Raw genomic sequence first — 27729 nt, forward strand, 5'->3', positions numbered from 1 at the left:
GTAAACTTCCAAGCAAAACATTAGGAAATTGAGTAAGTTGATAGCTGGGTTTTTAAAAAAATAACCTGTTACCAAATTGAGTGTCCCTTAAGAATTCAATAAACAAAGAGAAATTGATTCAGTAGTATTCCTGATTAAAAAAAAAAAAAAAACTTAGCAAACTGAATAAAAGAGCTTTTTCAGTCAATGAAGAAAATGAAACCTTTTCAAATAACTTTTGGAATGGTAAAACTTGGGAAGCATTTCTTTTAAATCAAACAATACAAGGATATATTTTATTGTTACCTTTATATTCCATACTATACTAAGGTTTAGCTACACTGTAAGACACTGAAAAAATGAAAGACAGCCTTTGGGAAAACTGTCCATTATTGGGTAATATTTCTAATTTAGAAATATTAGGGTAGTAAGGTGACTGGGTATATGACTTTACTACCTTTCTGTGTATTTGTATTTCTATGCAATGTACATTTCTACACAGTTGATATAATTTTAAAAGATAATTTTCAGTAGCAGTACATTTAAAGGATTGCTAAGAATACTGTTCATAAAAGAATATTATGGGTCTGCCTGGTGACACAGGAGTTAAAGTCTCAGCATTATCAAGCGCTGTCAAGCTACCGCCACCAGCCACTGCAGTTTGAGTTTGATCCCCGGCCAGGGAGCAGCAGACCTCTCCTGTCTCACCCACTGCTCCCCTCAGCAGTGTATTTCAGTAGATCCACCTGCTCTGCTCCCCATTCTGTCTCCGGTGAATCCTCTCACTCCTCACACCTCTAGCCTACACCCCAGCTCTTGTATGCATAAATAAATTAAAAAAAAATCTTTAAAAAACAAAAGAATATTGGGGCCTCCCTGGTGGCGCAAGAGGTTAAGACACAACCTATGAAGCTGTCCACAGCCATTGCAGCACAAGTTCGATCCCCAGCCAGGGAGCTACCCACATGGTGCAGCCGACCTCTCTTGACTTGCCCACTGCTACGCTCAGCAGTGTATTTCAGTGGATCTGCCTGTTCTGCTCCCCACTCTGTCTCTGGTGAATCCTCTCACTGCTCCCGCACACCTCTGGCCTGTACCCCAGTTCTTGTATGCATGAATAAATAAATCTTTAAAAAAAAAGAATATTATAATGCCTATGTGGAGAAAATTATAAAAATTGCTTGAAACATTAAGATTTATATATGCCATTTCATTAATAGCAAGCAATTTAAAAATCTGTCATTTTCTTCAAATTGGCCTGTAGTGTCACTATTCTAATCAAACTCAACTTAAATTCTCATGGCATTTATAGATAATTGAGATAGTGTAGGTGAATTAAATTTTGAGCTGGCAGGGTGGATTTGCTCAACATTCTGTTAAACAGGTGGGCCAAATCACAAGCTGGTAGGCCACACTGCCTAACGTGATTAAACAATCTGTCCCATCAACCTGAGCAAAGGCACCAAACTTAGACATATTCTGACATGATTGTTTCACAATATCTGGGAGGCCGGGGGAGCTGGCAGAAGGACTCATATGTGCAGATGGTGGAGACTCTGACCTAGAGTGACCAAGGTCTCATTAGCATGCTAAAATGCACCCCGGCTGGAGTGAGGGAGATTTAAGATGCTAACCCCAAGTCCAGCTCAACATACAATGTTAGATTCCTCCTGTCTGCCCCACCCCTCTGATATAGAGAAACTAAATTAATAAATAAAGATAAGCTTTATCTGCTGAACTTAACAAAACATGGATAATTTCTTGGAATAGACATGGGGCTAGAGGGAAAAGGACAAAGAAAGAAGGAATCACAGTGGTCTGTGGTAGTAAATATGGGTGAGTTGGTGGGAGGTGACACTTGATGGGGGCACCCCAATATTACCTCAGTAAAAATAGGTTAGTAGAGGGCCTCCCCGCTGGCGCAGCGGTTGAGCGCTGGGTTGCGAGGCTGCCCGCGGCCTCTGCGGCGCCAGTTCGATCCCCGGCTGCTCCCCGGCCACCGGAGGAGGGTCCCACATGGCGCGCAGACCTCTCCTGCCGCCCGCTGCTCCCCTTAGCAGTGTACTTAGTCTGCCTGTTCTGCTCCCTGCTCTGGCTCTGGTGAATTCTCTCACCCTCCCACGCTTCTGACTGTACCCAGTGCTTGTATAAATAAATAAATAAATAAAAATTAATCTTAAAAAAAAAATAGGTTAGTAGAAAGATAATTTCTATAGTTCCTCACTTGTTAACACAAGTAAAGACATGGCTGGTTTTGTAGGTTTTTGGAACTTTTGAAATTTTCAAAGAAGGAAGTGCATTATTTTCTAGGAATAAGGATTTGGCAGTAAAGAGTATTATCTGGCAAATGGCCTGTTCAAGGATGTAAGAGAGAATTCCAAAAACTTTAGAGATATTGCAACTAATAGAGAAAAAAAATGTATACTTCCATGTAGAAAATTACTCTTTTCCAATTTTAGTGAGATACAATTGACATGATACATTGTATAAGTTTAAGGTATACAATTGTTGATTTTGGGTGTGTGTCTATATATATAGATATAGATTTTTTTTATAATGTAACATTTTATTTTATTTTTTTATTTTTTTTTAAAGTATTTTGAAATTCCATCTTTATTTATTTATACATACATACATACAAGCACCGGGTACAGTCAGAAGCACGGGAGGGTGAGAGAATTCACCAGAGCCAGAGCGGGGAGCAGAGCAGGCAGAAGAACCGAAGTACACTGCTGAGGGGAGCAGCGGGCGGCAGGAGAGGTCTGCGCGCCATGCGGGATCCTCCTCCGATGGCCGGGGAGCAGCCGGGGATCGAACCGGCACTGCAGAGGCTGCAGGCAGCTTCACAACCCAGCGCTCAACCGCTGTGCCACCGGGGAGGCCCTATAGATATAGATTTTAAAAAAAAAAACAAAAAACACTCTAGCTTTGTACAGCAAAGACTTCAACCCCTACCCCTGCACTATCACTGAAGATCATTTAGGGGGCCTGGACTTCCCCCTCCACCTGTTTGTAATGATGCATTCTTCCCTCTCCCACCACTCAGGTGGCCTCAGAGGAGTTGGTTTAGAGACAAAGAATTTGTTACCCAGTGAAAATCCCACTAACACTGACTGTCCATAGGATAGGTAGTAAGGAGCCCAGGGTGCTGTGGGGGGTCTGGCAGAGGTACACAACAGAGTGTTTGCAGGAAAATCTTGGGCTCAGTCTGGAATGATTTTTTGGCAGTAACTTACTTATATACAGGTCTGTTTTTCACATTTAAAGTGATATTGCTTGCATAATTGATTGGAGGCCATGCATATCCAAGAATGACCAAAGAGAAATATTGAGAGCTTTTCTTGGCTGAATTCCTATGATTTTTCTCTTCCTTTAACTTACCCTTATATTTATTTTTTTTTCCTTAAGGATTTATATATACAAGAACTGGGGTATATGCCAGAATTGTGGGGTGGGTGAGAGGATTCACCAGAGACAGAGTGGAGAACAGAACAGGCAGATCGACTGAAATACACTACTGAGGGGAGCAGCAGGCAAATCAGGAGAGGTCTGCTGTGCTATGTGGGTAGCTCCCTGGCAGGGAATCGAACTTGTGCTGCAGTGGCTGCGGATTGCTTCATAGGTTGCGTGGGGGTTTTTGGGGTTTTTTTGAAGATTTTTTTATTTTTTATACAAGAATCGAGGTGCAGGCCAGATGCGTGGGAGGGTGAGAGAATTCACCGGAGACAGAGAGGGAACAGAACAGGCAGACTGAAGAAATACACTGCTGAGGGGAGCAGCGGGCAAGACAGGAGAGGTCTTCTGCACCACGTGGGATTCTTGCCGGCCGGCCGGCCGGCCGGCCGGGATTGAACCGCGCTGCAGAGGCTGTGGACAGCCTCACAGTGTGGGGTTCAATCGCCTGCGCCACCAGGGAGCCCCATAGGTTGTGTCTTAACCCCTTGCACCACTAGGGAGGCCCAATCTTATATTTAACCTTCATATTTCAACACTTCACAGTCAGTAGGTTACCATGACATGTAAATGTGGGTAGTTTCTATCACTTCCCAGGGAATCTCAAAATTAATTAAATAGTTAATGTGGCACATGTTAAAAATATATGCAAAGATTTGATTAATAAAACTGCTTTTTTCTTTGTTTAAAGACAAATGTACCCTAAGACTCTTCTTTGTTTCAGATGGCAAGCAACAGATTTTGAGTTTGGGCATGGACTTGCAGCTGGAATGGATGAAATTGGAAGATTTTCAAAAGCATCTTGATGGTGAAGATGAAAATTTTACTCCAGCAGATGCAATTCCAAGTAGTAAGTAGTTTTGGAACTGTGGGGATCCTTCTCATGAATCTGGATATTTAAAACCAAATTTATCTCTTCTTAAATTTTAGATTTACTAAGGGATGCTGTGAAAAATGGGGATTATATTACTGTGAAAGTTGCACTTAATTCAAATGAAGACTATAACCTGGATCAAGAGGTAATTTTTCTTTGAAAACTCTCATGAAAGAAAAATGGAAAGTAGCTCTCTTAGCTCTTTTAAAGGAATTAAATTTTTCTTCAGTTCTGAAAGTAACATATATTGATGATTTTATAAAATTCAAACATAGCAGAAATGTATAATGTAGAAAATTGTAGCCCCTGTACTTCTAACCCCCCAAAATGAGCATTTGGTTCAGTCAGGATCTATCTGGCTTTGTCTGCTGTGACCGCTGTGGCATTGAGGGATGTAAAGTGACTATCTTGTCACTGTTTGTGTTTCCTTGATAGTTGCTATTTAAAGCAATTACCTGTTCTTCTGTTCATTGCTGGAGGTTTTTTTAATGCTGATTTATATTTAAAGGGATTTTATATACAAGCATATTAATTAACCTTTCTTAGTTTTTAGATTTTGTTTTCTGAGTCAATAAATTGCTTTAGAGGATTTTTATTTTGGGAGTAGTCTGATCTGTGAATTTTTTCCTTTGTGGTTCTTTGGTGTCTTGCCTTAGAAAAGACTATATTTCCTTCTTTAGTTTTCTTGCTTTAGTTTGGGATTTTTAATTCTGTGGGAGTAACTTCTAAAAATTATTGGGATTTGATTAAAATTGCATGAAATTTTTTTTTTGCATGAAATATATTAATCTGGCTGAGAACTAGAACTTTATTCCTAGAACTCCTATATTCTAGAACTATATTCCTAGAGCCATCTGGAATGTAACTATATTCATCAGCTCTTCATTTATTCCCTTAAGCAAAATTCATGGATTTTTTTTTTTTCTTCAAATAGGTCTGGCATATTTTTTTATGTACTCTTACATATTTTGTAATTTCTTATCTTACTATGCTCATTAGGATCTTCTGCCACACATAACAAAATGCACATTCTGATTTCTGTCTACTTACTGCATGTATAGGATAACACTGTTGCTTTCTCTATGGGCTGTGTGTGTGTGTGTGTGTGTGTGTGTGTGTGAACTCCAGTCACTATGACATCTCTTACTTTGATACTTTTTAAGTTTTTGGCTTTGGGTTTTCTGGGTAGAGATTTTGATCATCTGCCAATATATAACTACTTGTTTCCTTTTTTCCAATTACATTTCTTTTTCTGGTCTTGTGAAATTGGTGACACGTGAGTAACGGTGATGGTAAGAGTGACCCTGTGCCATTCCTGATTTGGACGGAAATGTTCCCATTCAGGTCTCAGGGTGAAGATCACATTTGTCCAACTGTTGGTTTCTTTCAGATAGCCTTTATCTTTCTATTTTTTGACAACTTATATTTTTGTCAGAGATGGAGCGTGGATTTTATCAGATGCTTCTTAGGTACCTTGATCTTTATCACTAAAGCATCATAACTGTAGGAAACTTTCTAAAGTAGAAAAAGTTATTTTTGTTTAATGTGTTTTGTAGTAGTAATAAGACACTGTACAGATGAGAAGTGATTTTATACCATTTTATTTCAGTCTTCGTAGATTGTCTTGAGTAGAGAACTCTGCCAGACCAATTTTCACTCTGTGTTCCCTGAGACTGTTTACTTTCATATTATCCTCAGATTAACTCTTTCAAATTAAACTCACTCTTTTTCTCTTTTTTTTTTTTTAAAGATTTATTTATATAAGAATCGGGGTACAGGCCAGATGCGTGGGAGGGTAAGAGGATTCACCAGAGACAGAACCCGTGCTGCAGAGGCTACGAACAGATTTACAGTCCGGCGCTCATCCTCCTGCGCCACCAGGGAGGCCCCTCAAATTAAACTTATTTTATTGTTAATCTTATTCCTTATGTTTCAACTAGCAATTGAAAATATTTTAGCCAATAATTTTTTATATTTGTCAACGTTAGGTCTTTTTTTTTAAAGATTTGTTTATTTATACATATAAGAACTGGGGTACAGGCCAGAGGTGTGGGAGGGTAAGAGGATTCACCAGTGACAGAGTGGGGAACAGAACAGGCAGACCGACTCAGATACACTGCTGAGGGGAGCAGCGGGTGAGTCAGGAGAGGTTTGCTGTGCCATGTGGGTAGCTCCCTGGCCGGGGATTAAATTCGTGCTGCAGTGGCTGCGGACAGCTTCATAGGTTGCGTCTTAACCCCTTGCACCTCCAGGGAGGCCCAACTTTAGGTCATTTTATCTCTAGTCACACTTTTAACTTCTTAGTTTTTTCAGATTCTGTTTGAAACTAATCATATTAATGTCCTGTTTTCTGCTTCTGAATGGTCTTTTGCTTAAGACCCCCCAAACTCTTGCTCCTCAGTAGTTACATTTATATAGACCTATATTTAATCTAAACAGCATTTATTTTATTTTGTCATTGATAGAATGGACTCATATATATCTTCAGGCTAATCGAATACAATATATGTGTGAGTTTTAGCTCTTTTTTCCAGAACCAACAGAGACTTACATGTGAAATAAATCATTTGAGAGATAGGTAAATAAGCATCTTTGTCAAATATATAGCATCAAGATTCTCTGTTCATTTTATATCATACAAAAAGTATTGATGAGTCTATCAAACTAAATATGTGAAGGTTGGTAACAATATGTGGGAAAACAATTGAAAGGTTTTTTGTTTCTGCTTGTACAATAGGATATTTTAGTTAAAGACCTGAGTGAATACTTCTTTCAGTGCACTTCAGTGATCACACATTGAGATTTCCTAGGTGGGAACAATTCTTGATTTTTCTGATTAAACATTGGCATGTTTTTTCTTACATCCATTGAAGGACTCCAGTGGGATGACTCTGGTGATGCTTGCTGCAGCGGGAGGCCAGGATGATCTGCTCAGGCTCCTGCTCAGGAAAGGCGCAAAGGTCAACAGGAGGCAGAAGAATGGGACCACGGCCCTGATTCATGCAGCTGAGAAGGTTGGTGACTCAGAGTGCTTTGGTTTCATAGTCTCATGTGAATTCCTGCCCATGGGCTAAGAATATTTCTATAATAAAATATTGTGACACAGTCTCATAATTCATGATTTCATGTTTCATTTCACCTGGGACTTTTCATGAATGGATTCAGTAGGAGTACTTTGTAATTGAATTGTCAAAATATGATGTATCTATTTGAAAGTGATTTTTATTAAAAAAGGACCTCTAATTAAGGTGCTGATTTCAATTGTAGGGGATTTAAAAATCTTTTAAATTGAGATGAAGTGTTTCTTTTGGGTAGTAATTTAATTAAAATAGTCCCATATATTATCTTTTGAAAGAATTATAGAGGTCCTGGTGTTGAAAACAGTGGTTAGGGGCCTCCTTGGGGGTGCACGGGGTTAAAATCAGCACTATCAAGCTATCGCCAGCCACTGCAGCATGAGTTCAATTCCCAGCCAGGGAGCTAACCCATATGGTGCTGCAGACCTCTCCTGTCTTGCCTGCTGTGCCCCTCAGCAGTGTATTTCTTCAGTCTGCCTGTTCTGTTCCCTGCTTTGTCTCTGGTGAATCCTCTCACCCCTGCACTTCTGGCCTACACCCCAGTTCTTGTATGCATAAATAAAAATAAATCTTCTTTAAAAAAGGAAAACAGTGGTTAAGTGTCAGATTGAAGCTGCTGGCAAAACAGGGTATGACTATAGTGGGTGTTGGGCTGTGGGGCCTTCCAGCAACCCTAGACTTTGGGCACCTTGCACTGTAGGGTTCAGCAACCTACTTGGGATAGAATCTGAATAGTTTTCCTGATGGCTCAAAATTTCAAAACATCTAAAAGTATCTAAAGGACCTTGGGGAATTAAATATGCTTTGTTTTTTTCTGTAATAGAACTTTTTAACTACAGTGGCTATTCTTTTGGAAGCCGGAGCTTTCGTAAATGTCCAGCAGAGCAATGGTGAGACAGCTCTGATGAAGGTAAATACCTCCATGGACCCCCTCATTACCTCGGTCTCTCAATAGATATTCATGTTGGAACTCTACCTGCCTAGCAGTCTCCTGGGGTTGGAACATTACAGGGACAAGGCAGTCTCTGGACCTGAGGTCACAGATGAGTAGGAGAAATCAGTCAACAAAGAACCAATTAAAACCTGTAGGATCACATGGAAGTTGACTCGGAGCCAAGCTTGAGGATGGATGGGATGGGAGGCTAAGCTGTGTCCTGAGAACAACATGTAAGTTAGCAGGTGGGGAGACATATCAGTAGGAACTGGTAAGAGATGTCAGAAACCTGTGCTTTCATTATTATTTTATATTGTTATATTATTTTACATTGGTGAACCATTGCCTCCACCTCCAATTTAATCATGTGTGTTTGGAACTTTAGCTTGCAGGTATATTTTGAGTGGAAATTTGTTAAAGCCGCATTCACATGCCCTTTCCTGTGTAGCAGTTTTGATTTTCACCTCTGTTGGGGCCTACCCCAGGCCAGCACGTACCCGTGGTAGTTTCAGGTTCCTGCTTATTAGATGCTGTCAAGACACAGTAGGTGCTAACTCCTTGAATGCAGGTGGCTTGGTTTAGTTCCCATCCGGGACACATTCTTCCTGTTTCTTACCACATGCAGCTTTAGGTAAACTGTTGACCCAGGTAGGATTTGTCTGTAACATCTATTTAACCTTTTTTCTTGAGTCAGGAAGGGAACACAGTTGCAGCCCCTGGGGCTGGCCCTCAGTCAGCTTGAGTCTGTTATTCTGAAGGCCTGAGTCGCCAGCCCCTTTAACCTTCTTCCATACTTCAGGTTTAAACCTTGCTTACTGCTTTGTATTACTCTGTCATTTTTGGATTACGGAAATGTTCATTTTGTTGTGGTCTCTTGAATTTTAATATTCCTCTGTGTGTTTCTATGATTGCCCTAAGTTTAGAGCAGAGGTGGCACCTCAGAGCTTAAAGGTCACCAGGTGCTTCCCAAATGGCATATACGTAGAGAGTTTGAAGCATAGATGGTGGGGATGGGGTGGGGGCGGTGAACATACACACTTTCCACGCCTGTGCTGAGAATTAGGAATTTACCCTGAGAGTAGTTAGGAGGCATTAAAAGGTCTTATTAAGTTGGAGAAAGTTATCATCAGAATAAAGGTTTGTTTTTGTTGTTTGTTTTAATGTCCCTTTGTGCAGTAGGGGAATAGGTTAGTTAAAGACAGGCAGATCGGGCCTCCTTGGTGGCACAGCGGTTGAGTGCTGACCTGCGAAGCTGCTGGCAGCCTCTGCAGAGCCGGTTCAATCCCTGACTGCAGGCGAGGGCCCCACATGGTGTGCGTCTACACTCCTGCCGCGCGCGCTGCTCCCCTCAGCAGTGTACTTTGTCAGTCTGCCTGTTCCGTTCCCCGCTCTGGTGAATTCTCTCACCCTCCCGCGCTTCTGACTACCCAGTGCTTGTATAAATAAATAAATAAATAAATAAATCTTTTAAAAAAAAAGACAGGCAGATTGCAGACTTGCAGACAGGTTTTTAAGGTTAAGTGAAATAATAGAAGTTCCTGTGAGATGGAAGTGGTTTGACTGTTTTTTTTCAGGCAGTAGAGCTCACACTTGGTAATTGAAGGTGATGCTTGGGAGTCCCAATTCATAAGTTGGGGAACAGGGGCAGCAGCAGAGAGTGGGAGATGGATCTGAGCCAGAATGTGTGCCTTCTACTTAGGAGGGAGGCATGAGCTGCAGATTCAGATTGGTTGGGGTTGGGGGGGGGTCACTCGTGTGGGCGACAGTGGTTCTAGCCATGGCTTTGAAAGAGTCAGCCACTGAAGCTTGGAAAAGAGGAAAAGGCTAGAGATGGAGGAAGCTGCATAAGAAAGACCAGGGGAAGCCAGAGGGAGAGCAGGAGAGAAGACTAACCTGAGAGCTGGTGGAGGAGCTCTTCAGGGAGCATATGGCTGGAGCGTCACTGGGCATAGACCAACAGTGGGCTGGAAAGTTGCCCCTGGGAGTTTGTGCCTGAGAGAGATGGCGCCCTGGTCCAAAAGACTTTAGTGCTAGGTTTGAAGCCAGTGTGAGCCTGCAGGGGTGAAGAGGTAGGTAGATGCTTAGCTACAGGCATTTCAAGAGCCCTTACTGAGGGGATGCCAGTGCCTGAGGGAATGAACTTTGTTGCTTCTACCCAGAGAGGAGCTGAGCACACATTTAACTAGTGTCCAAATTATAGCGTGTGCTTTTACCATTAGTTTCATTTATTTAGGTGTTTGTTCACATAAAGCAATGTTGTAATTCCTTTAAGATTTTAGTATATTTAGGTTATTGAATCAGTTTTTCCAGATGTTGGGATTCAAAGAGATATACATGGGGAAAGATTTTCAGAAATTGAAACAAGATACAAACATTTTCATCTCAGAGATACTCTACACAATAGCCATTAGTGACTATGAGTGTGGGAAAAACATCTTTTTGCTGTTGGTAGTGAAAATGACAACCAGAAAGTGTCTCCAAAGGTTGCCTAAAATTCCCTTGGGGAGCAAAATTGCTCCTGACAAGAACCGCTGGGTTATGCTAAGAGGTGCTATGTCACAGCTCCATCTTAGATTTTTGCTGAATTCATATTTTCATGTTTTTAGCCTCCTTTAAAGGAAAAGTTTGAAATTATTTTATGATGCTAAGAGTTACTTCAGAGATTCCCAGTATCAACCTCTTCAAGAGATAAGACCCCCTTTATCATCTGTGGGCCTCTGCTATGAAACTCAGAGCATGTGGCTCAAAAGAGTGGAACATAAGAGAACTTAGAAAGATCTAGTGTTTCTTGTCTTGGGAAAGAGGTGTCTTTTACCATTGCTCTCTCCTGAAGGTTCAGTCAGAGAAGAAATTAATTTAGTGTAGACAGATGCTGTACTGTTCACTGAAAAGTGGTACACACTGCATCCCATTACCTGGCATGCCTCACAGTCTCACACCTGGGGTGACAGGCTTTATCCCCACTTCTACATGAACTCCCAGGCTCCCAAGTGCAGAGAAAAAGACAAACACTAGTTAGTATTTATCTTATTTTATATTTAATAAATGATTGTTTTTTCCTGACCTAGGCCTGTAAAAGGGGAAATTCGGACATTGTACGACTAGTAATTGAATGTGGAGCTGACTGCAATATTTTGTCAAAGCACCAAAATAGCGCACTGCATTTTGCAAAACAGTGCAACAATGTGTTGGTGTATGACTTGCTAAAGAGTCATTTAGAAACGTAAGTATGAAGTGACTGTACAAATGTTAAGTTACAAAGTCTAATCTATATCTTTATTTGAACATCTAATCATTGGAATGGTGTGTGCCTAACTGCTCAAAAAATGATCAAGTAGAAGTCCTAATGGGTTTCTGTTCTCATGAATTTAGTAAGTAGCATATGAATTAATTTTCAGCAAATTATTGAGGTCTTAGAATATTTTAAACTTAACTCAGTCAGATCTTATAGTTCTTATTTTGGCTTATAAAATTTTTCTTCAACCATTTAAACTTTAGTACTTTTTTTTAATAGACATTACTTTTTAGAGCAGGTTTAGGTTCACAGTGAAATTGGGCAGAAGACATAAAGATTTCCCATGTATTTCCAGTCTTTACACAAGCATAGTCTTTCCCCCAGAATCATTATCCCTCACCAGAGTGATGCTTTTGTTATTGATGAACCTATGCTGACAAATATTTATCCAAAGTCCATAGTTTTTACTAGGGTTCTCTCTTGTTGTTGTATATTTAGGGATTTTGCAAATGTGTCATGGCATGTATCCATCATTGTAGTATTATGCAGTGTTTTCAACTGCCCTACAAATCTGCCCTCCAACTAGTCATACTGGCAACCACTCATCTTTCTACTGTCTCCATAGTTTTCCCTTTTCCAGAATGTCGTTGTATTTGAAACCATATAGTACAATTGATCTTTGAAACAGTGTGGGGTTAGGGATGCCAACTTCCTTCCACCGCCCCATTAGAAAATCTGCATATAACTCTTGACTCCTTTAAAACTTAACTAATGGTCATTCCTTGGTGTTCATGGAGGACTGGCTTCAGGACACTCCACGCCTGCCACCTTACCAAATGTGAAAATGTTAAAATCCCTCTGTATCCACATCTGCAAAAGTTTCCCCATCTCAGATTCAGCCAGCTGACAGTCGCAGTTTGAATTTGTGTATACAGAATCCAAGGAGAGGAAAAAATCTATTGTTTATTGTACCTACACACTTCAAACTCATATAGTTGTAGAATATTTACTTTTTTCAGACTGTTTTATTTTGTAATATGCATTTAAGGTTCCCTTATGCCTTTTCATGGCTTTGTTGCCCATTTCTTTTTAGCACTAAATAATATTCTGTTGTCTGAATGTAACACCCTTTCTCCAATCATTCAGGCTCATTCTTTTTCATCTAATTCTAAATCATTTCATTTTATTGCAAGTTCATGATTAACAAAAGTAATTTAGGGCCTCCCTGGCGGTGCAGGGGTTAAAGACACAGTGCTATCAAGCTACTGCCAGCCACTGCAGCATGACTTTGATCCCTGACTGGCCAGGGCGCTCACACACATGGCGCAGCAGACCTCTCCTGTCTTGCCTGTTTTGCTCCCTACTCTGTCTCTAGTGAATCTTCTCACTCCTCACACCTCTGGCGTATACCCCAGTTCTTGTATATATAAATAAATAAATCTTTTCTTTTTTTTTTTTTAAGGTAATTCAGTAGCATTTTATGACTAAAAGTTCTTTTGGCAATACATAAGAGAAATTTCCTAACAGTAGCTAACACAAATAGGGGGTTATTTTTTTTTTTTTAAGATTTATTTTTTTATGCATACAAGAACTGGGGAACAGGCCAGAGGTGTGGAGGGTGAGAGGATTCACCAGAGACAGAGCAGGGAGCAGAACAGGCAGACTGACTGAAAACACAGCTGGGGGGAGCAACGGGCGAGTCAGGAGAGGTCTGCTGTGCCATATGGGTCACCTCCCTGGTGGGCCGGGGATTGAACTTGTGCTGCAGAGGCTGCAATAGCTTCATAGTGCTGTGCCTAATACCCTGCACCACCAGGGAGGCCCGGGTGTTACTATTTCTAACAAGGAGTCCAGGATAGGCAGTCTTGAGTAGAAAGAACCTCTCTTCCTCGTCCACATACTTAGGTTATAACTTGGGTCTTCAACCTGCAAGGTGGTTTAGTCCAATTCCAGGTATAAGATCTGTATTCTAAACAGGTAAATTTTGGGCATAAGATGAAAAAGGCAAAGGCCAGACAAGGTGCATGTGCCTGATTATTCTGCCCACTGTGCCAGCCTTTGCTGGAAGCCTCACCCAGACATTAACTGCTGCACCCCCCCCTGCAGTGACCCTCAGGGCTAATGGCTGTTGCCATGGTCCCTGAGGTCCGGCGTGGGCAAGGAACCATGCGCGCAGGGGGAGAACAGCAAACTCCCTAAGATGCAGAGAAGCCGAATGCCTGCCAAGAGATAACGACCACCAGAAGCCGCCACAATTAACTCTTGCTAGGGTTCATGACTAATGTTCATGGCTTCAAGGAGTCCTGGGAAGCCAGCTTCTCTCAGTCTCTTCACATAGGGTAATAATTATAAACACCAAGTAAGGTGACCAGACTTCCAGGTTAGTGTGAGATTGAGGGGTTCCTGGGATGTTGACCTTTTAGAGTTAGAACCAAAATGTCACAGGCATTCAGATGAGTTTGTTTCCTTCTAGCTCCTAGCAAGATGGTTTAAAAATATGTTCTGAATTAACAGTAGTCCTTTTTTTTGACTGTTTTCCAAACTAAGCACATGACTTGTATGTATGATAATTCTTGAATTTGTATTTTAATAGAATTCTCATTTTTGATTCATTTCCATCATAACACAAATATATGTATATATCAAACATCATCTCTGTGCTAGGCACTGTTGAAGGATAAGGAGATGGAAATAGTACCAGAGAGAAAGACTTGCTTCTTGGATTGTAAATTACCACACATAGAGAGATAGTAAATAGACATATATGGCATGTCAGATGTGGAATGTTAAAAATTAGATCGGTGTGGCTGGAGGAAGTTGACCTGGGAAGGCCTTGCTGGTATTCAACAGTTGAATAATTTTATGACTCATGAATCTTTTCTACATAATATTAATAATTATTACTCTGTTTTGTTTTAGACTTTCAAGAGTGGCAGAAGAAACAATAAGGGATTACTTTGAAGCACGTCTTGCTCTACTAGAACCAGTTTTTCCAATAGCATGTCATCGTCTTTGTGAGGGGCCAGATTTTTCAACAGATTTCAATTACAAACCCCCACAGAACATACCAGATGGTAAGTGTATTTTTTCAGTTTGAAATGTGACACTTAATATTTACTGATTGTTAAACCATTCTCTTTCTTTGAACAAAACATTAGGAAAATTCTGTCACATGTAGTAATTATGTAAAATAACTAGCAGCAAAGCTACCTTGGCAGGAAAAAGAGACTCATCTCATAACCACAATCACAAGTGGCTCAGAAGGTTCGCAGAACTGTGTTAGCACTTGCTTCTTAAGTTGGGTCTTAATAATTGTACTGATTTTTATTAAAATCAACTTATTAAATAAAAATAAAAAATGTCTTGTTCCATAGTAAATTGTTACAGCAAGAGATGGAAACAGCTCTTTTTTCCCAGATTTCACTGAACAGCTAATTTCCAGGCAAGACCAGGACTGTGTCTTTCTCTAGAAACGGAAACGGCACTGTCTGCCTGAAAGTGGGAAACTGGGCTCTGGCTCTTTTTTGTTGGACCCCCACCCATTTTTTAAAAGAAGATGTATTTAAGGGCTTCCCCTGGTGGTGCAGGTGGTTGAGTGCCGCACTGTGAAGCTGTCTGCAGCCTCTGCAGTGCCAGTTCGATCCCGGTGGGCCAGCAAGGGTCCCACATGGCACAGCAGACCTCTTCTGTCTCACCTGCTGCTCTCCTCAGCAGTGTATTTCATCAGTCTGCCTGTTCTGTTCCCCACTCTGTCTCTGGTGAATCCTCTCACCCTCCTGCGCATCTGGTCTGTACCCCGGTTCTTGTATAAAATAAATAATCGATCTTTAAAAAAAAAAAAAAAACACTTTTAAAAAACACATGTATTTAAAATGTAAAATTTATTTTAAAAATATGGTCCTGCCAATTAAAGACTTGATATTGGAGTATCAGTATAAGCAGGTACACAAAAGCAGAAACAAAATTGTTCTCTGGTTTGAAAAATGTAGGTAACACCAACAACTTCTGATGTTTGGTGGGCACCTGCAGAGTGCTGAGCACAGCACCCAGGCTTGCTCTGGGCACTTCACTTGTACAGTGCTCTCCCTTAGCGTTCTGCAGATTGACTCTGTTAATATCAGTATTGAAATCCATATTTACATCTCCTTTATTCAGGCTCTGGGATCCTGCTGTTTATTTTTCATGCAAACTTTTTGGGTAAAGAAGTTATTGCTAGACTCTGTGGACCGTGTAGTGTACAAGCCGTAGTTTTAAATGATAAATTCCAACTTCCTGTTTTTCTGGTAAGATTTTCTGTAATTCATTATTGAAAAGTACATTCTTCTAGTCAAAAGCACGTTTGACTTTTGAATTGCTGCTTTAATAAAGTATATTCATTATTATTCAGTAAACTAGTTTTGGAAATCAGATCATAATTACAAAATAAAATTACCAAGAATTTTTTCAATAAAATCTTCGTGATTTGTTTCTGTGCCTTAGATTTGTCTTATTGCAATGTCTTAGCAGTAACATTTTGAATATAAACTATGTGGTGAAAGACACATACTAATTTGAAATATTGTTTCTGTTTTCTGCCATTGTAATTATAAATATTCACTTAAAGTAAATTCAGAAAGTATAAATACATCACTTCTCGGCCTTTCAGATAAGATCAAGTGTAGAAAGTATAAATAATAGCTAATTTATTATTGGCTATATTAATTTTTTTAATCATTAAAAATGTTCTTGAAGACTGTGTGACATTTTAACAAATTTATAATTTTTTCCTATGGCTAGATTAAGCAAAATTAACTGGTTATGAACATTTTTAATCTTCTCTCTATACACAAACACACACACATTGTAATCCTAAAGATTTGTCAGGATAATGTTTTAATATACAAATTTTATATGCTTTTGTGTCATTTGTATCTTTTTCATAAAATCAAGAATAAATCACAGCATATAGCCTTATTTAATTCAAATACAAAGACAGATTTCTCTTTTACATATTGGAATTTTAAAGGTTTCTTGTCTCTTGAATATAGCTGTTTGTTTCTGGATGTGAAGTTTGTTTCTGGATGTGGTATGTCTGAAGAAATACCAACTTTACCTCTTTTGGTTTCTTTCCATTCTAGGACAGTCATTTTGTGTACTCGTTCAGCCCTACTGCAGGCATCAATAAACTCTTTATAAGGTTGACAGAGGCACCCTCTGCTAAGGTGAAAATACTTTCCTCATAGCATTACTCAAACTGTTACTCCAGATTATTAATTTATCACTAGAAAAATATTGAAAGAATTGTGTCCTGGTGAGAAGTGCGCCCTGGTACATTTAAAATTTAAATTTAAAACGTGTTAGATAAAACAAACAATGTGTTAAGAAATAGTCTAGTGTGAAAAATGAGATGAATGCATGTCTAGCAATCTGGGTTGTGTGCTCCTAGACTTTGGTATTTAATTGCTGACAGTATGTGCTTTCTGGGCTGATCACCCTTGGTGAAGTAAAGCTGGACTATAATAGTCTATATTATAGTTGTTTAATACAATCTAAAAATTAAATTATATGTGTACTTAGATTTTTTTAAATTAAAGTGGTGATAACAACCCAAATTGGTTAACAGTTTGAGTGTATGGACAAATAAGAAAAATAAATTGTGGCCATGTTTTTTTTCTTCTCCTAAGAAAAGGGAACTCTGCATTGGCACTGATACTTGCATTTCTTCTTTTTTCGATAGGTCAAGTTGCTGATAGGTGCATACAGAGTGCAGCTGCAATGACCTAGCAGAAAGGATTGGGATGGAGTTTTTTTTTTTTAAGATGTATTGCTAAATACTCCTTGAAACAGTTTGGAATCCAACACAGCTCCCACGTTCAGATTTAAAGTTTCATCTGTAAATCTCTTGCAGTTTGAGGCCTGCTATCTATTGTCATCTGTAAGATGGGACACGGTAGTTCTAATATATTATGAAATATATACATGTGTGTCGGTATTCTGAAATCTCAGTGTTGTGTCCAGACTGCATATATCAGTTTTCCACAATGTGGAATGGTACATATGAGAATATTTAAGGAAATTAAGAGTTTGTTTTTTCTAACTTCAGGTTTTCTATAAATCCTGGTGTTTATTTCTGTGTTTTAAAACAAAACAAAACAGTTAATGCTTTTATTTGCTTTTGCAAGGGAAGCATGTTACATTGAAGTTGCCCAAGCACTAAAGTGTGGGTTTGATGCCACCACTGAACACTATGGTTATGTAGGTTCAAGGGCTGTGGGGAGAACTCTTTGGATGGGGGTGAGTCTCTGATGTGATTTTAATGTACAACTCCCACCCTTCCTGAGTTGGAAGTGGCAACTTTGTATGTTTGCAGTTATCCTTTATTTGGAAGGGCAACAAGATGATAAAATCAGAATCTAGAATACAGCAAAAACTGTAAACCAGGACATTGTTAGACTTACAGAGAGATTATTACGTGTGAATTCCTGTCCTTGTTCATAAAACCCATCAAGTAATTTTGAACAGCCAACTCCTGTGCCCTTTTTACACTGGGCAGGCCAGCCTTTCTGTCCCAGCGAAGCATTTCTACACTGTGCCTCTTGTAAAGCTAGTAATTCTGTAGATTCCTCACAGCACTAACTTTATTTTTTCTTGAAGGAAATTTATTGTTAAATTTAAATGTAAATTTAACATAAACTTATATTGTTTTGAGTATTCATTATTGAGAATAAACTGTAAATATTAAGTTCATCGCTAAAAGTTCAAGTCTGTCCTTCACCATACCATTTTCTCTTCCTGATTTACCTACCTCCTTCCCACACCCTTCTGATTACCACTAATTGAGCTTGTATTCCAAGTGTTTATTTTTGTTTTATGTAACTCATCTATTTTCTCTATCACGAGTGAATGGTATTTGTCTTTTTATCTCTAGTTTATTTCACTAAGCACAATTCCCAATAGGTAGACCCATATTGTTGTAATTAGGTGAATCTCATCTTTTTTCATACACACACACACACACACACACCCCTGAATAGTATCCCTTTGTTTATATAATAAATCATCCTCTTTGCCAGTTGATGGGCACTTGGTGCTGCAATAAACATAAGCATGCATATATCTCTTAGAATTACTGTTTTTATAATTTTTGGATAAATACTCAGAAGTGGGATATCTGGATTTAGCTTTTATATTTGTAATTTTTTATGGTGTCTCCAATAGTGCTTTCCATAATGGCTACACCAGTTTACATTCCCACCAATAGTATTTAAGGATTCCCTTTTCTCCACATTTTCTTTTCCTTATGTTATACTCTCTCACAGATCTGAGTTAATCTCATATGCACTTGCATTTCTCTAAGAGATAATGAACATCTCTTCATGCACCTAGTGGCCATCTGTATGGCATCTTTAGAGAATTGACCAGATCCTGTGCCCATTTTTTCGTGGGGCTTTTTTGTGAGTTTTAGTATTAACCCGATCAGATACATGTAAAAATATCTTCTTTAATTCTGTAGAATATTTTTTGCCTTTATGTAGGTTTCCTTTGCTGTACAGGTTTTAGATACATGGAGTCCCATTTTTTATGTGTGTCTCCCATCAAGGAATTGAGTCCTCAAACATATCTTTGAGGCTGATAGGCAACATATCGCTTATATTTTCTTCTTTGTATTTTATACTTTCAGGTCTTACATCTAAGTCTTTATTCCATTTTGAATTTCTATATATAGCAGTCTTTTTAAGATTTATTTATTTATGCATACAAGGACTGGGATACAGGCCAGAGGTGTGGGGGGTGAGAGGATTCCCCAGAGACAGAGTGGGGAACAGAACAGGCAGACTGAGTGAAATACACTGCTGAGGGGAGCAGCCGGCGAGACAGGAGAGGGCTTCCACGCCATGGGAGTTGCTCCCTGTCTGCCTGGGGATTGAACTCACGCTGCAGTGGCTGCGGATAGTTTCATAGGTTGCATATTAACCCCTTGCACCACCAGGGAGGCCCTATATATAGCAGTCTAATTTCATTCTTTCATGTCACATTTCCCCCATACCATTTTTTTTAAATTTTTTTTTTAATAGAGGCATGTTTTATTTATTTATTCATTTGTTTGCTTTGTTTATACATGCACTGGGTACATTGCATCTGTGTATGGGTTTACATTGCATCTGTGTAGTGTATTGCTTTGGGCAATATTGCCTTTTTTTTTTTTTTATAGAGGCATGTTTTTATTTATTTATTTGTTTTGTTTATACATGCACTGGGTACAGTCAGAAGCGCGGGAGGGTGAGAGAATTCACCAGAGACAGAGCGGGAAGCAGAGCAGGCAGAAGGACCGAAGTACACTGCTGAGGGGAGCAGCGGGCGGCGGGAGAGGTCTGCGCGCCATGTGGGACCCTCCTCCGGTGGCTGGGGAGCAGCCGGGGATCGAACCGGCGCTGCAGAGGCCACGGGGGGGATCGAACCGGCGCTGCAGAGGCCGCGGGCAGCTTCGCAACCCAGCGCTCAACCGCTGCGCCACCGGGGAGGCCCTCCCCCATACCATTTATTGAAGAAAGTTTCCTTACTCTTTCTTGTATGTGTGGGTTTATTTCTAGGTTCTCAGTTGTTGGATATTTGTATCTGTTTTTATTCCAATACAAACCCTATTGGTTACATTGGTTTTGTAGTTTAGATTGAAGTCAAGAAGTGTATTTGTTTTTGTTTTTGTTTTCTGGAGTGTTCAGGTTATTCAGGTACTTAACTCATTCCAAGTAAATTTCATTATTTTCTTGTTCTGTTTCTGTGAAGAATAACACTGGATTGTTAGGGGTTTCACTGACTACAATCCTTAAGTATGGAATAACTTTCTGTGTCTATGTCTTTAAATCATGCCTTAATTTTTTTGTGAACTGACCTTTCATTAAATTCATTCCAAGGTCTTTCTTTTCTATGCAATTGTTCCAAAATACAGTATGGTGTTTTTTTTTTTTTTTTAGAGGCATGTTTATTTATTTATTCATTTGCTTGGTTTTTTTTTTTTTGTTTGTTTGTTTATACATGCACTGGGTACAGTCAGAAGCGCGGGAGGGTGAGAGAATTCACCAGAGCCAGAGCAGGGAGCAGAGCAGGCAGAAGGACCGAAGGACACTGCCGAGGGGAGCGGTGGGCGGCAGGAGAGGTATGCGCGCCATGTGGGACCCTCCTCTGGTGGCCGGGGAGCAGCCGGGGAATCGAACCGGCGCCGCAGAGGCCGCAGGCAGCTTCGCAACCCAGCACTCTACCGCTGCGCCACCGGGGAGGCCCCAATACAGTGTGTTCTTAAGAATGTGCCATTAAGTGTTTGAAAAGAATGTGTATTCTGCTGTTTGGGGTAAATGTTCTTTGAATATCTATTAAGTCAATCTCATCCGATTTACCATTTAAAGCGATTGTTTTCCTTAATAGTTGTTTCTGGATATGTCCATTGCTCCAAGTGGGGGGATAGAACTCCCTATTATGTTGACATGTCTGTATTTAGTTCTGTTAATAGTTTATGTATTTCAGTGGGTACATATATATCGATACTTATCTTCCTATTTCATTGATCCTTTACCATTACCTAATGTTTCTCTCTCTCTCTTGCTCGCGCGCACTGTTTCAGCCGGAAGTCAATATTAATTGTTCCTGCTTTAAAAAAAATTACCCTTTCCAGCCTTGGCTTTAAATCATTTCTTGCCATGACTTGTGTCTCCTAACACAGGTTTTCTCTCCAACTGGCTAGTTTTTGATTAGTGAATTCAATCCCTTTACATTGATTTATGTGAAAGCTTGCTACTGCCATTTTGTCTTTTGGCGTCCTACTTTATCCATTTATTTCCTTGTTCAGTTTTTTGTGGACTTCAACTCAGATGTTCTTTCAGTGTTCCTTCAGGGGGCAGGCTAGTGTTGGGAAACTCATTTGTCAGGGAAGACCTTTGTTTCTCCATATCTCAGAGTCTTACAGGATATAAAGCACTCTTAACTGACAGTTTATTATTTTAAACAGGCCATTTCATCCTTTCATGGCTTGTAGCATGCCTGCTTGGAAATCTGAGGGGAATACCTTTAAGTTACCTGATTTTTCCCTTGGCCACATTCAGTAGTTTCTTTCTTGAATTCTTGGTGTATCTTGCCTCTCTGTAGGTCTTACTGCAGTTCAGTAAAGGTTTGTTAGCTTCATGACTTGTATATTCAGTTCCTGTCCTAGGTGTGGGATGCTTTCCTCTCCGGATCCATAGGTATTGAGACCGGTTTGTGTACTTGATCAAGCAGGGTATGGTAGAGATCTACAGGTCAGTCACTGGTGCTAATGTAGTGGTCATTAAGGGGGTGTCTGCCTCAAGTTTATGGCAATGCTGATGTCCCTCCTCTGTGTTCCAGACATGAGTCTCTTTGTCATTATGCTTCAGAAAATAAACACCACAACTAAGGAGAGCAAGAATCTAGATTAACTTCTTCTTAACCAAGAACCTGGCTTGTTTCAAGCACCCCAGCACTTCATATGCATTTCACTTCAGTGAAGGTTATGTGCCTTAACATCATTTCCTCTTTCCAAGGTCCCATTCCTGTTTCTTGGCCTCCAGTCATCTCTCCACCTACCTCCTCTTCATTGTCTCCTACTTGTGATGGTCTCTAAAGAACAAAGGGCTCTTCCCAGTATCCCATGTAGTGTGCCAGCCCATGAATTAGTAGTTCCTGTGTGTGGAGTGTTGCCATCTTCAACCATCTTTTTTCTTTTTTGCATAGAATTGGGGTGTAGGCCAGTTTGGTGGGGGAGGACTTACCAGAGGAAGAGTAGGGAGCAGAACAGGGGGATTTACTGAAATACACAGCAGAAGGGAACAGTGGGTAAGACAGGAGGGGTCTGCTGGGCCATGTGAGTTACTGGCCAGGGATGGAACTCAGTCCATAGAGATAATGGTGCTGAGACTTAACCCCTAGGCCTCCACTGGAGGCCCCAACCAGATCTTATTTTAAGAGATATTTGACAAACTGATGAATTTGACTTGGTCTGGGTTATAGAAGTATAAAATCTGCTCGTTTTATAATTAAAACCTTAATAAAATTTTTAAAGAACGTTATGTTTGACTATACCTTGTTGTAGACATCTAATCACCAAGGTAACATTAGTTTACAACACTGTAAGATGCAGCGGTATCACACCTTTGGGTGTTTCCATACCACACCCACTGCAAAGGCACCTCTAACTCCATCACAGCCCATGGACCCCCTACTTCCCTTTGCTCTCAACCTCTCTCCTTTTCCACCTCAATTCTGGTGTCAGATTTCTAGCTTGTTTTTAGCAGCTGTATCTGCCCCTTTGTTTCTATATTCCAGTTGAATAAACCACCTGGTGTTTTTCTCTCCTGGCTTAACCCCCTCCAGGTTCCACCTACATTGTTGCAAATGGTAGAAGTGCATCTTTATTAGCTGAGCACTCTGTTGTGTTTATATCACACATCTTCTGAATCCACTTATCAGTTGGCACTTAGGTTGTTTCCCTAACTTGGCTGTTACAGTGCTAAAGTAAACATGGGAGTGTATACAGCCCTTCAAATTACTTTATTTTCACTTTCCAAGTGTGTGTGTGTTTACTGGCTCGTGTATTTTTAATTTGACCAGTCTACATTCCCACAGCACTGTATGAAGGGTTCCTTTTTCCTCACACCTACCCAACACTTGCTCTGATTTAGTACCCTTCTTTACTTTAAATCCCGAAGTTGCATTTTCCTAGTTTTCTCAGTAAAACACGTCTATTTTCTTTGTGTCTCAAGACTTCAAAACAAGGTTGGTAGTAAATGTGTAATGTTTTAGCTAAATGACATTTAGTACTGAAATTTCTGAACTGTTTAAATTGTGCACCTACTACACTATCAGATTTCAAGGGTTTCTAACAACTAAAAAAAGTAACAGTGCAGAGATCAAGAACATTATGTTCAGTCCATTATCCGTTAAGAGCCTGTTAAGAAAAACGGGTTTTTAGAGTTTAATCATTTCAAAATCATGCTTTATAACAGCCCTACAAGAACACATTAGAAGATACAATGTATATGAAGGTGGCAGAGAAAATCTTTACACAGGTTCCTTAAACGTTTAGGCTGTGAAGCTATTTAGACAGCAAAGAACTAACAAGTGAAACTTAATTACAGGTGAAGTGGGCAATTTGTTTTTGACTGTTCAGGAAATGTACATTAAAGTTTGAGATACCCTTAGGAAACTACCTGAGTTGTCTACATTAGCTTTTACCAGCTTTGTCGTAAGATGTGGTGGTAAATACTATGTGCATTTGCATATCTACTGGGAATATAGCAGAGCTATCAAATAATTGTTTTCATCTAATCTGATCAGTTACTGCAGATAATGCTGTTATTCTGACTCCTTACTTAAAGCAGTTTTTTTTTCCCTTAGATATGGCTAGTACTGCAACTTAAGTTTGAGTGTATACAACACAAAATGCCTCTTTAAGCATTTTAGGAATCAAGGCCCTGGTGATGTCTTGAGGATCAATATGAATGGGATGTATCGTTCTTTGGCCAGAAAAGCAATTAATATACCTCTGTTACTACAAACTTTATCTGAATTTTAAAAAACACTCAGCCATTCATTCCAGCTATCTATATACTGAGGTAATTCAAATCTTGTTGATTCTAATAATTATGGCTATAGGAGAATGCACTTTTGTCTGCAGATAACTAGTACCTTAGTAGAACACATAAATGTTGAAATTATTGTTTTGAACATTATGTTCTCATTCTTCCCATCTTAATTTATGAATGTGGAATATTCTGTGGCATGGCAGATGGTTTACAAGTTGAAGCTCAGGTTCAGCTAAGCAGAATTCTACTCAGTGTTAACACTTAATGGTAACACCGTTTAATGGTTAACAATGTGCTAGTGTTGGTACAGTTTAGCATCCAAAATATTAACAATGAAACAGCCTAAGAAAAACATTTTAAAAATGCGAGAATAGTTAACAAATACAAGGGAAGATAGGACACACATGCCAGTATATCAAAAAGTGATTTATGATTTTAAAATTAGTAAAATTAATGCAGTTGATGTTTTTGTTTTAAAACTTTCTTAAGTAAATCCAGACAGCATCCATACTGCTTTCTTGTCTTGGTCTGACATGCAGATAATGACCCTTTCCTAACAAATCTAACATTTCTAGGCCTGACTTCTATGTCCAAGATCCTGACTTCTACCTCCAAGTACAGCAGAGTTTTACTAGTAAGCAAGAGAATTGTAACAATGTGGGTTCACAAGTCAATCAGGACTGAACTAAAACAAAATTGAGAATAATCTCATCATTTCCTCCTATGCTCTCAAAGGACCATCAGCTGGAAACTAAAGTCTAATATTTGCATGAATTTGGAAAAAAATTATTTTCCAATACAAATTCCTCTCTGCCTTTGCTCATCCCCCATACTTGCTTATAGAGTTAAGTGAATATCTTTCTCTCAATATTACAGAATTTCTTATGGGGATTGACATAAAACTGCAGGGTATGTTAAAACTATAGTTCCCATGGCGGGCGGGGGGGGAGCGGGAGAGGAGAGGATTGTGTGGTGTATAGTTGATTCTGTGTGTGCGTGCAGCTACCATAGTACTTTTCAACATCAAGCAGATGAATGAAACTGGAAAGTGTGCAAAATTAGAGATACCATTTTAAACATAGAAAATCTGTCCATGAGGCAAAACATTTAAATGTCAGGCGTTACTCATATATCCATATTGTTGGATGGAGCAATAAATTTCATAAATGAAGTAAGATTTGTTTTCTGGCTTATTTCTCGTGGGTCAGTAAAAAGATTCTCCCACAAGTGATTTCACCTGAAAACAAGACAAATTCTTTGTTAGTAAACAGTAATAGTCATAGTATGTTTTCTAAGGGAAGAACTTAGACATTTCAGGTATAAAAAAATTGCTGGTCTAAAAAAATATTCCAGAACTGAATATATTTGACCAGTAAAGTTTTCTTCAATATTCTCCTTATTTTTCTAACTGGTATGATGTAATAATAAGCTCATATGCAGATTAAGAGTTAAACACGTTACTATTGTAAAAGCCATGGCTCTGAAACTGTGGTCCCCACACTAAGAGCAGAACCACTTGGGAACTCGTTAAAATAAAAATTCTCAGGCCCTCTAACATACAATGTTAGGGCCCAGCAGTTTGTATGTACTAAAACAATCCTGTAGGAAATTCTGTTGCACTTAAAGACGTGAGAACTACTGTTTCAAAGGACAACATGAGAATATTCAGTGTTTTGGGTTTTTTTTTTTTTTTTTTTTTTTTTACATTTTAAAAGAACAAGTTTAAGAAAGAAGAAAGAAAGTGAGAGGCACCTGCATAGTCACAGGTGGGCAGGAGAGCTGCATTACTCTCAACTATTAAGAAAAAAAAAGAGGGGCGAGCAGACCTCTCCAGTCTCGCCCGCTGCTCCCCTCAGCTGTGTATTTCGGTCAATCTGCCTGTTGTGTTCCCCACTCTGTCTCTGGTGAATCCTCTCACCCTCCTGCGAATCTGGCCTGTACCCTGGTTCTTGTATAAATAAATAAAATAAATCTTTTAAAAAAAGGAATCTGTCAAGCTATTTCCCACTATTAGAACTAGTGTATATACTTGACGTTAAATTTTGTGAAGATAATAAAAGCTAGTACCCTTCTGAAAGGACCCTCTGACTAGAAAATAGAATTGGTCATGAAAGCAGTTATTTCAAATTAGTAACAATATTCATTTTTTGCCAAAATTAACTTGTAAATACTTCAAACAGATTCGATACTTTCTAACATCTGTGATGGCCACATATGCCATAGTTCTGATCTGTAACCAGAAAGACTATCTTAAAGTTAGTTCTCTTTCAAATGGGCATTTTGCATTTTCAGGTTTTTTTTTTTTAAGGTTTATTTATTCATGTATACAACAACTGGGGTACAGGCCAGATGTGCAAGAGGGTGAGAGGATTCACCAGAGACAGAGCGTAGAACAGAACAGGCAGACTGACTAAAATACGCTGCTGAGGGGAGAGCCACGCCATGTGGGTATCTCCCCAGCCAGCCGGGATCGAACCCACGCTGCAGAGGCTGTGGACAGCTTCACAGTGCTGCACTCAACCGCCTGTGCCAAAAGGGAGGCACCTAATAAAACATTTCTAAATCCCACCCCTAGACCCAGGTGACAAAGGATGGCACTTGAGAATATGCATTCCTAAGTTCCCATGTGGTAATGATACTGGCCTACATACAGGTGAGCTTTGAGAAGCACTGCCCAGGTTGACATTATGCAAACAAACCTGTCAAATTTTTGTGCTCTGTTAAATGTCAAATACTTTAAAAAGTTGACATTACTGTTTTTCACAATGTGCCCCCAAGTCCCTGGGCTCTTAATATGGGCAGTCTGTTTGGTTGTTCTGCTGTATCCTGACATTCTGTACTTTCAAGGAGCTCTCAAGCAGATGCTCCTGGTCCCCAGACATTTGTGAATCAAATGATTATCATCACCAGATATGGAGGTTAGGAAAAAAATATACTTAATACTTTCTGAATCTTTAGGATAACAATGCCATCAGAATTCTATCATAAAGATCATATAAATGTTTATTAAGCTTTATAATGTACCAGAGCCAAAACAGAGCTAGTACCCCTAGCACTGATCTGATTTTGTGATATAAAACCATTTTTAAGATGACACATTTTCCAGAGGAATCTATGTCTAAAATTGAAAGTTTTAGACCACTGAAAACGAGAAGGAAGTACTTTGTCTCTTGGCAAATAGGTCACTTCTATTTTCAGGCCAGTTTTACCTGGACATACACATTACTACCATTGAGAAAAGAGGACAACTTAGAACTAAAACTAGACTCCAACCTAAAGTGCAGTGACCCTGAGAAAACCAAGAGTAGACTAGACAGGCAAAGCAGCACAGGTTTCAATGTCAACAGAAAAACTATTCACTTAAGTTTGAAGCACAGGGATCATTACATACATTCTCTAAATCAATAGTATGCATCACTAAGAAGGACAAAAGAAACTAAGAAGCAAGGAACAAGCTGACAGAAAAACTGACTGACCTGAAAGGAATGACTGGCATTTCCTAGTCTTTGACCTTCTGGTTCATACAGGAAGCTTGAATTCCAGGTAGTTTTATCCATGTTTTCTTTTATCCTCCTATAAATACAATAATGTCGTAATTAACCTTTAAA

At 39.4% G+C, this 27729-nt stretch overlaps 1 protein-coding gene across 1 annotated transcript in view; it reads left to right on the top strand.

The window, feature by feature from the left end:
• Positions 1-17310, top strand: part of MPHOSPH8 (M-phase phosphoprotein 8) — a gene marked incomplete at its 3' end in the record, with an annotated part of 47518 nt that extends 30208 nt beyond the window's left edge. The window contains exons 6-14 of the mRNA XM_084235419.1: positions 4157-4282; positions 4363-4451; positions 7180-7320; positions 8207-8293; positions 11386-11540; positions 14472-14626; positions 15708-15835; positions 16670-16753; positions 17269-17310. Of these exons, the coding sequence (XP_084091545.1) occupies positions 4157-4282; positions 4363-4451; positions 7180-7320; positions 8207-8293; positions 11386-11540; positions 14472-14626; positions 15708-15835; positions 16670-16753; positions 17269-17310 (1007 nt within the window). The remainder of the gene's footprint in view (positions 1-4156; positions 4283-4362; positions 4452-7179; positions 7321-8206; positions 8294-11385; positions 11541-14471; positions 14627-15707; positions 15836-16669; positions 16754-17268) is intronic.
• Positions 17311-27729: the final 10419 nt, after the last annotated feature.

Source organism: Talpa europaea (assembly GCF_964194135.1).
Source record: "Talpa europaea genome assembly, chromosome: 6".
In the NCBI taxonomy this organism is placed as follows: domain Eukaryota; kingdom Metazoa; phylum Chordata; class Mammalia; order Eulipotyphla; family Talpidae; genus Talpa; species Talpa europaea.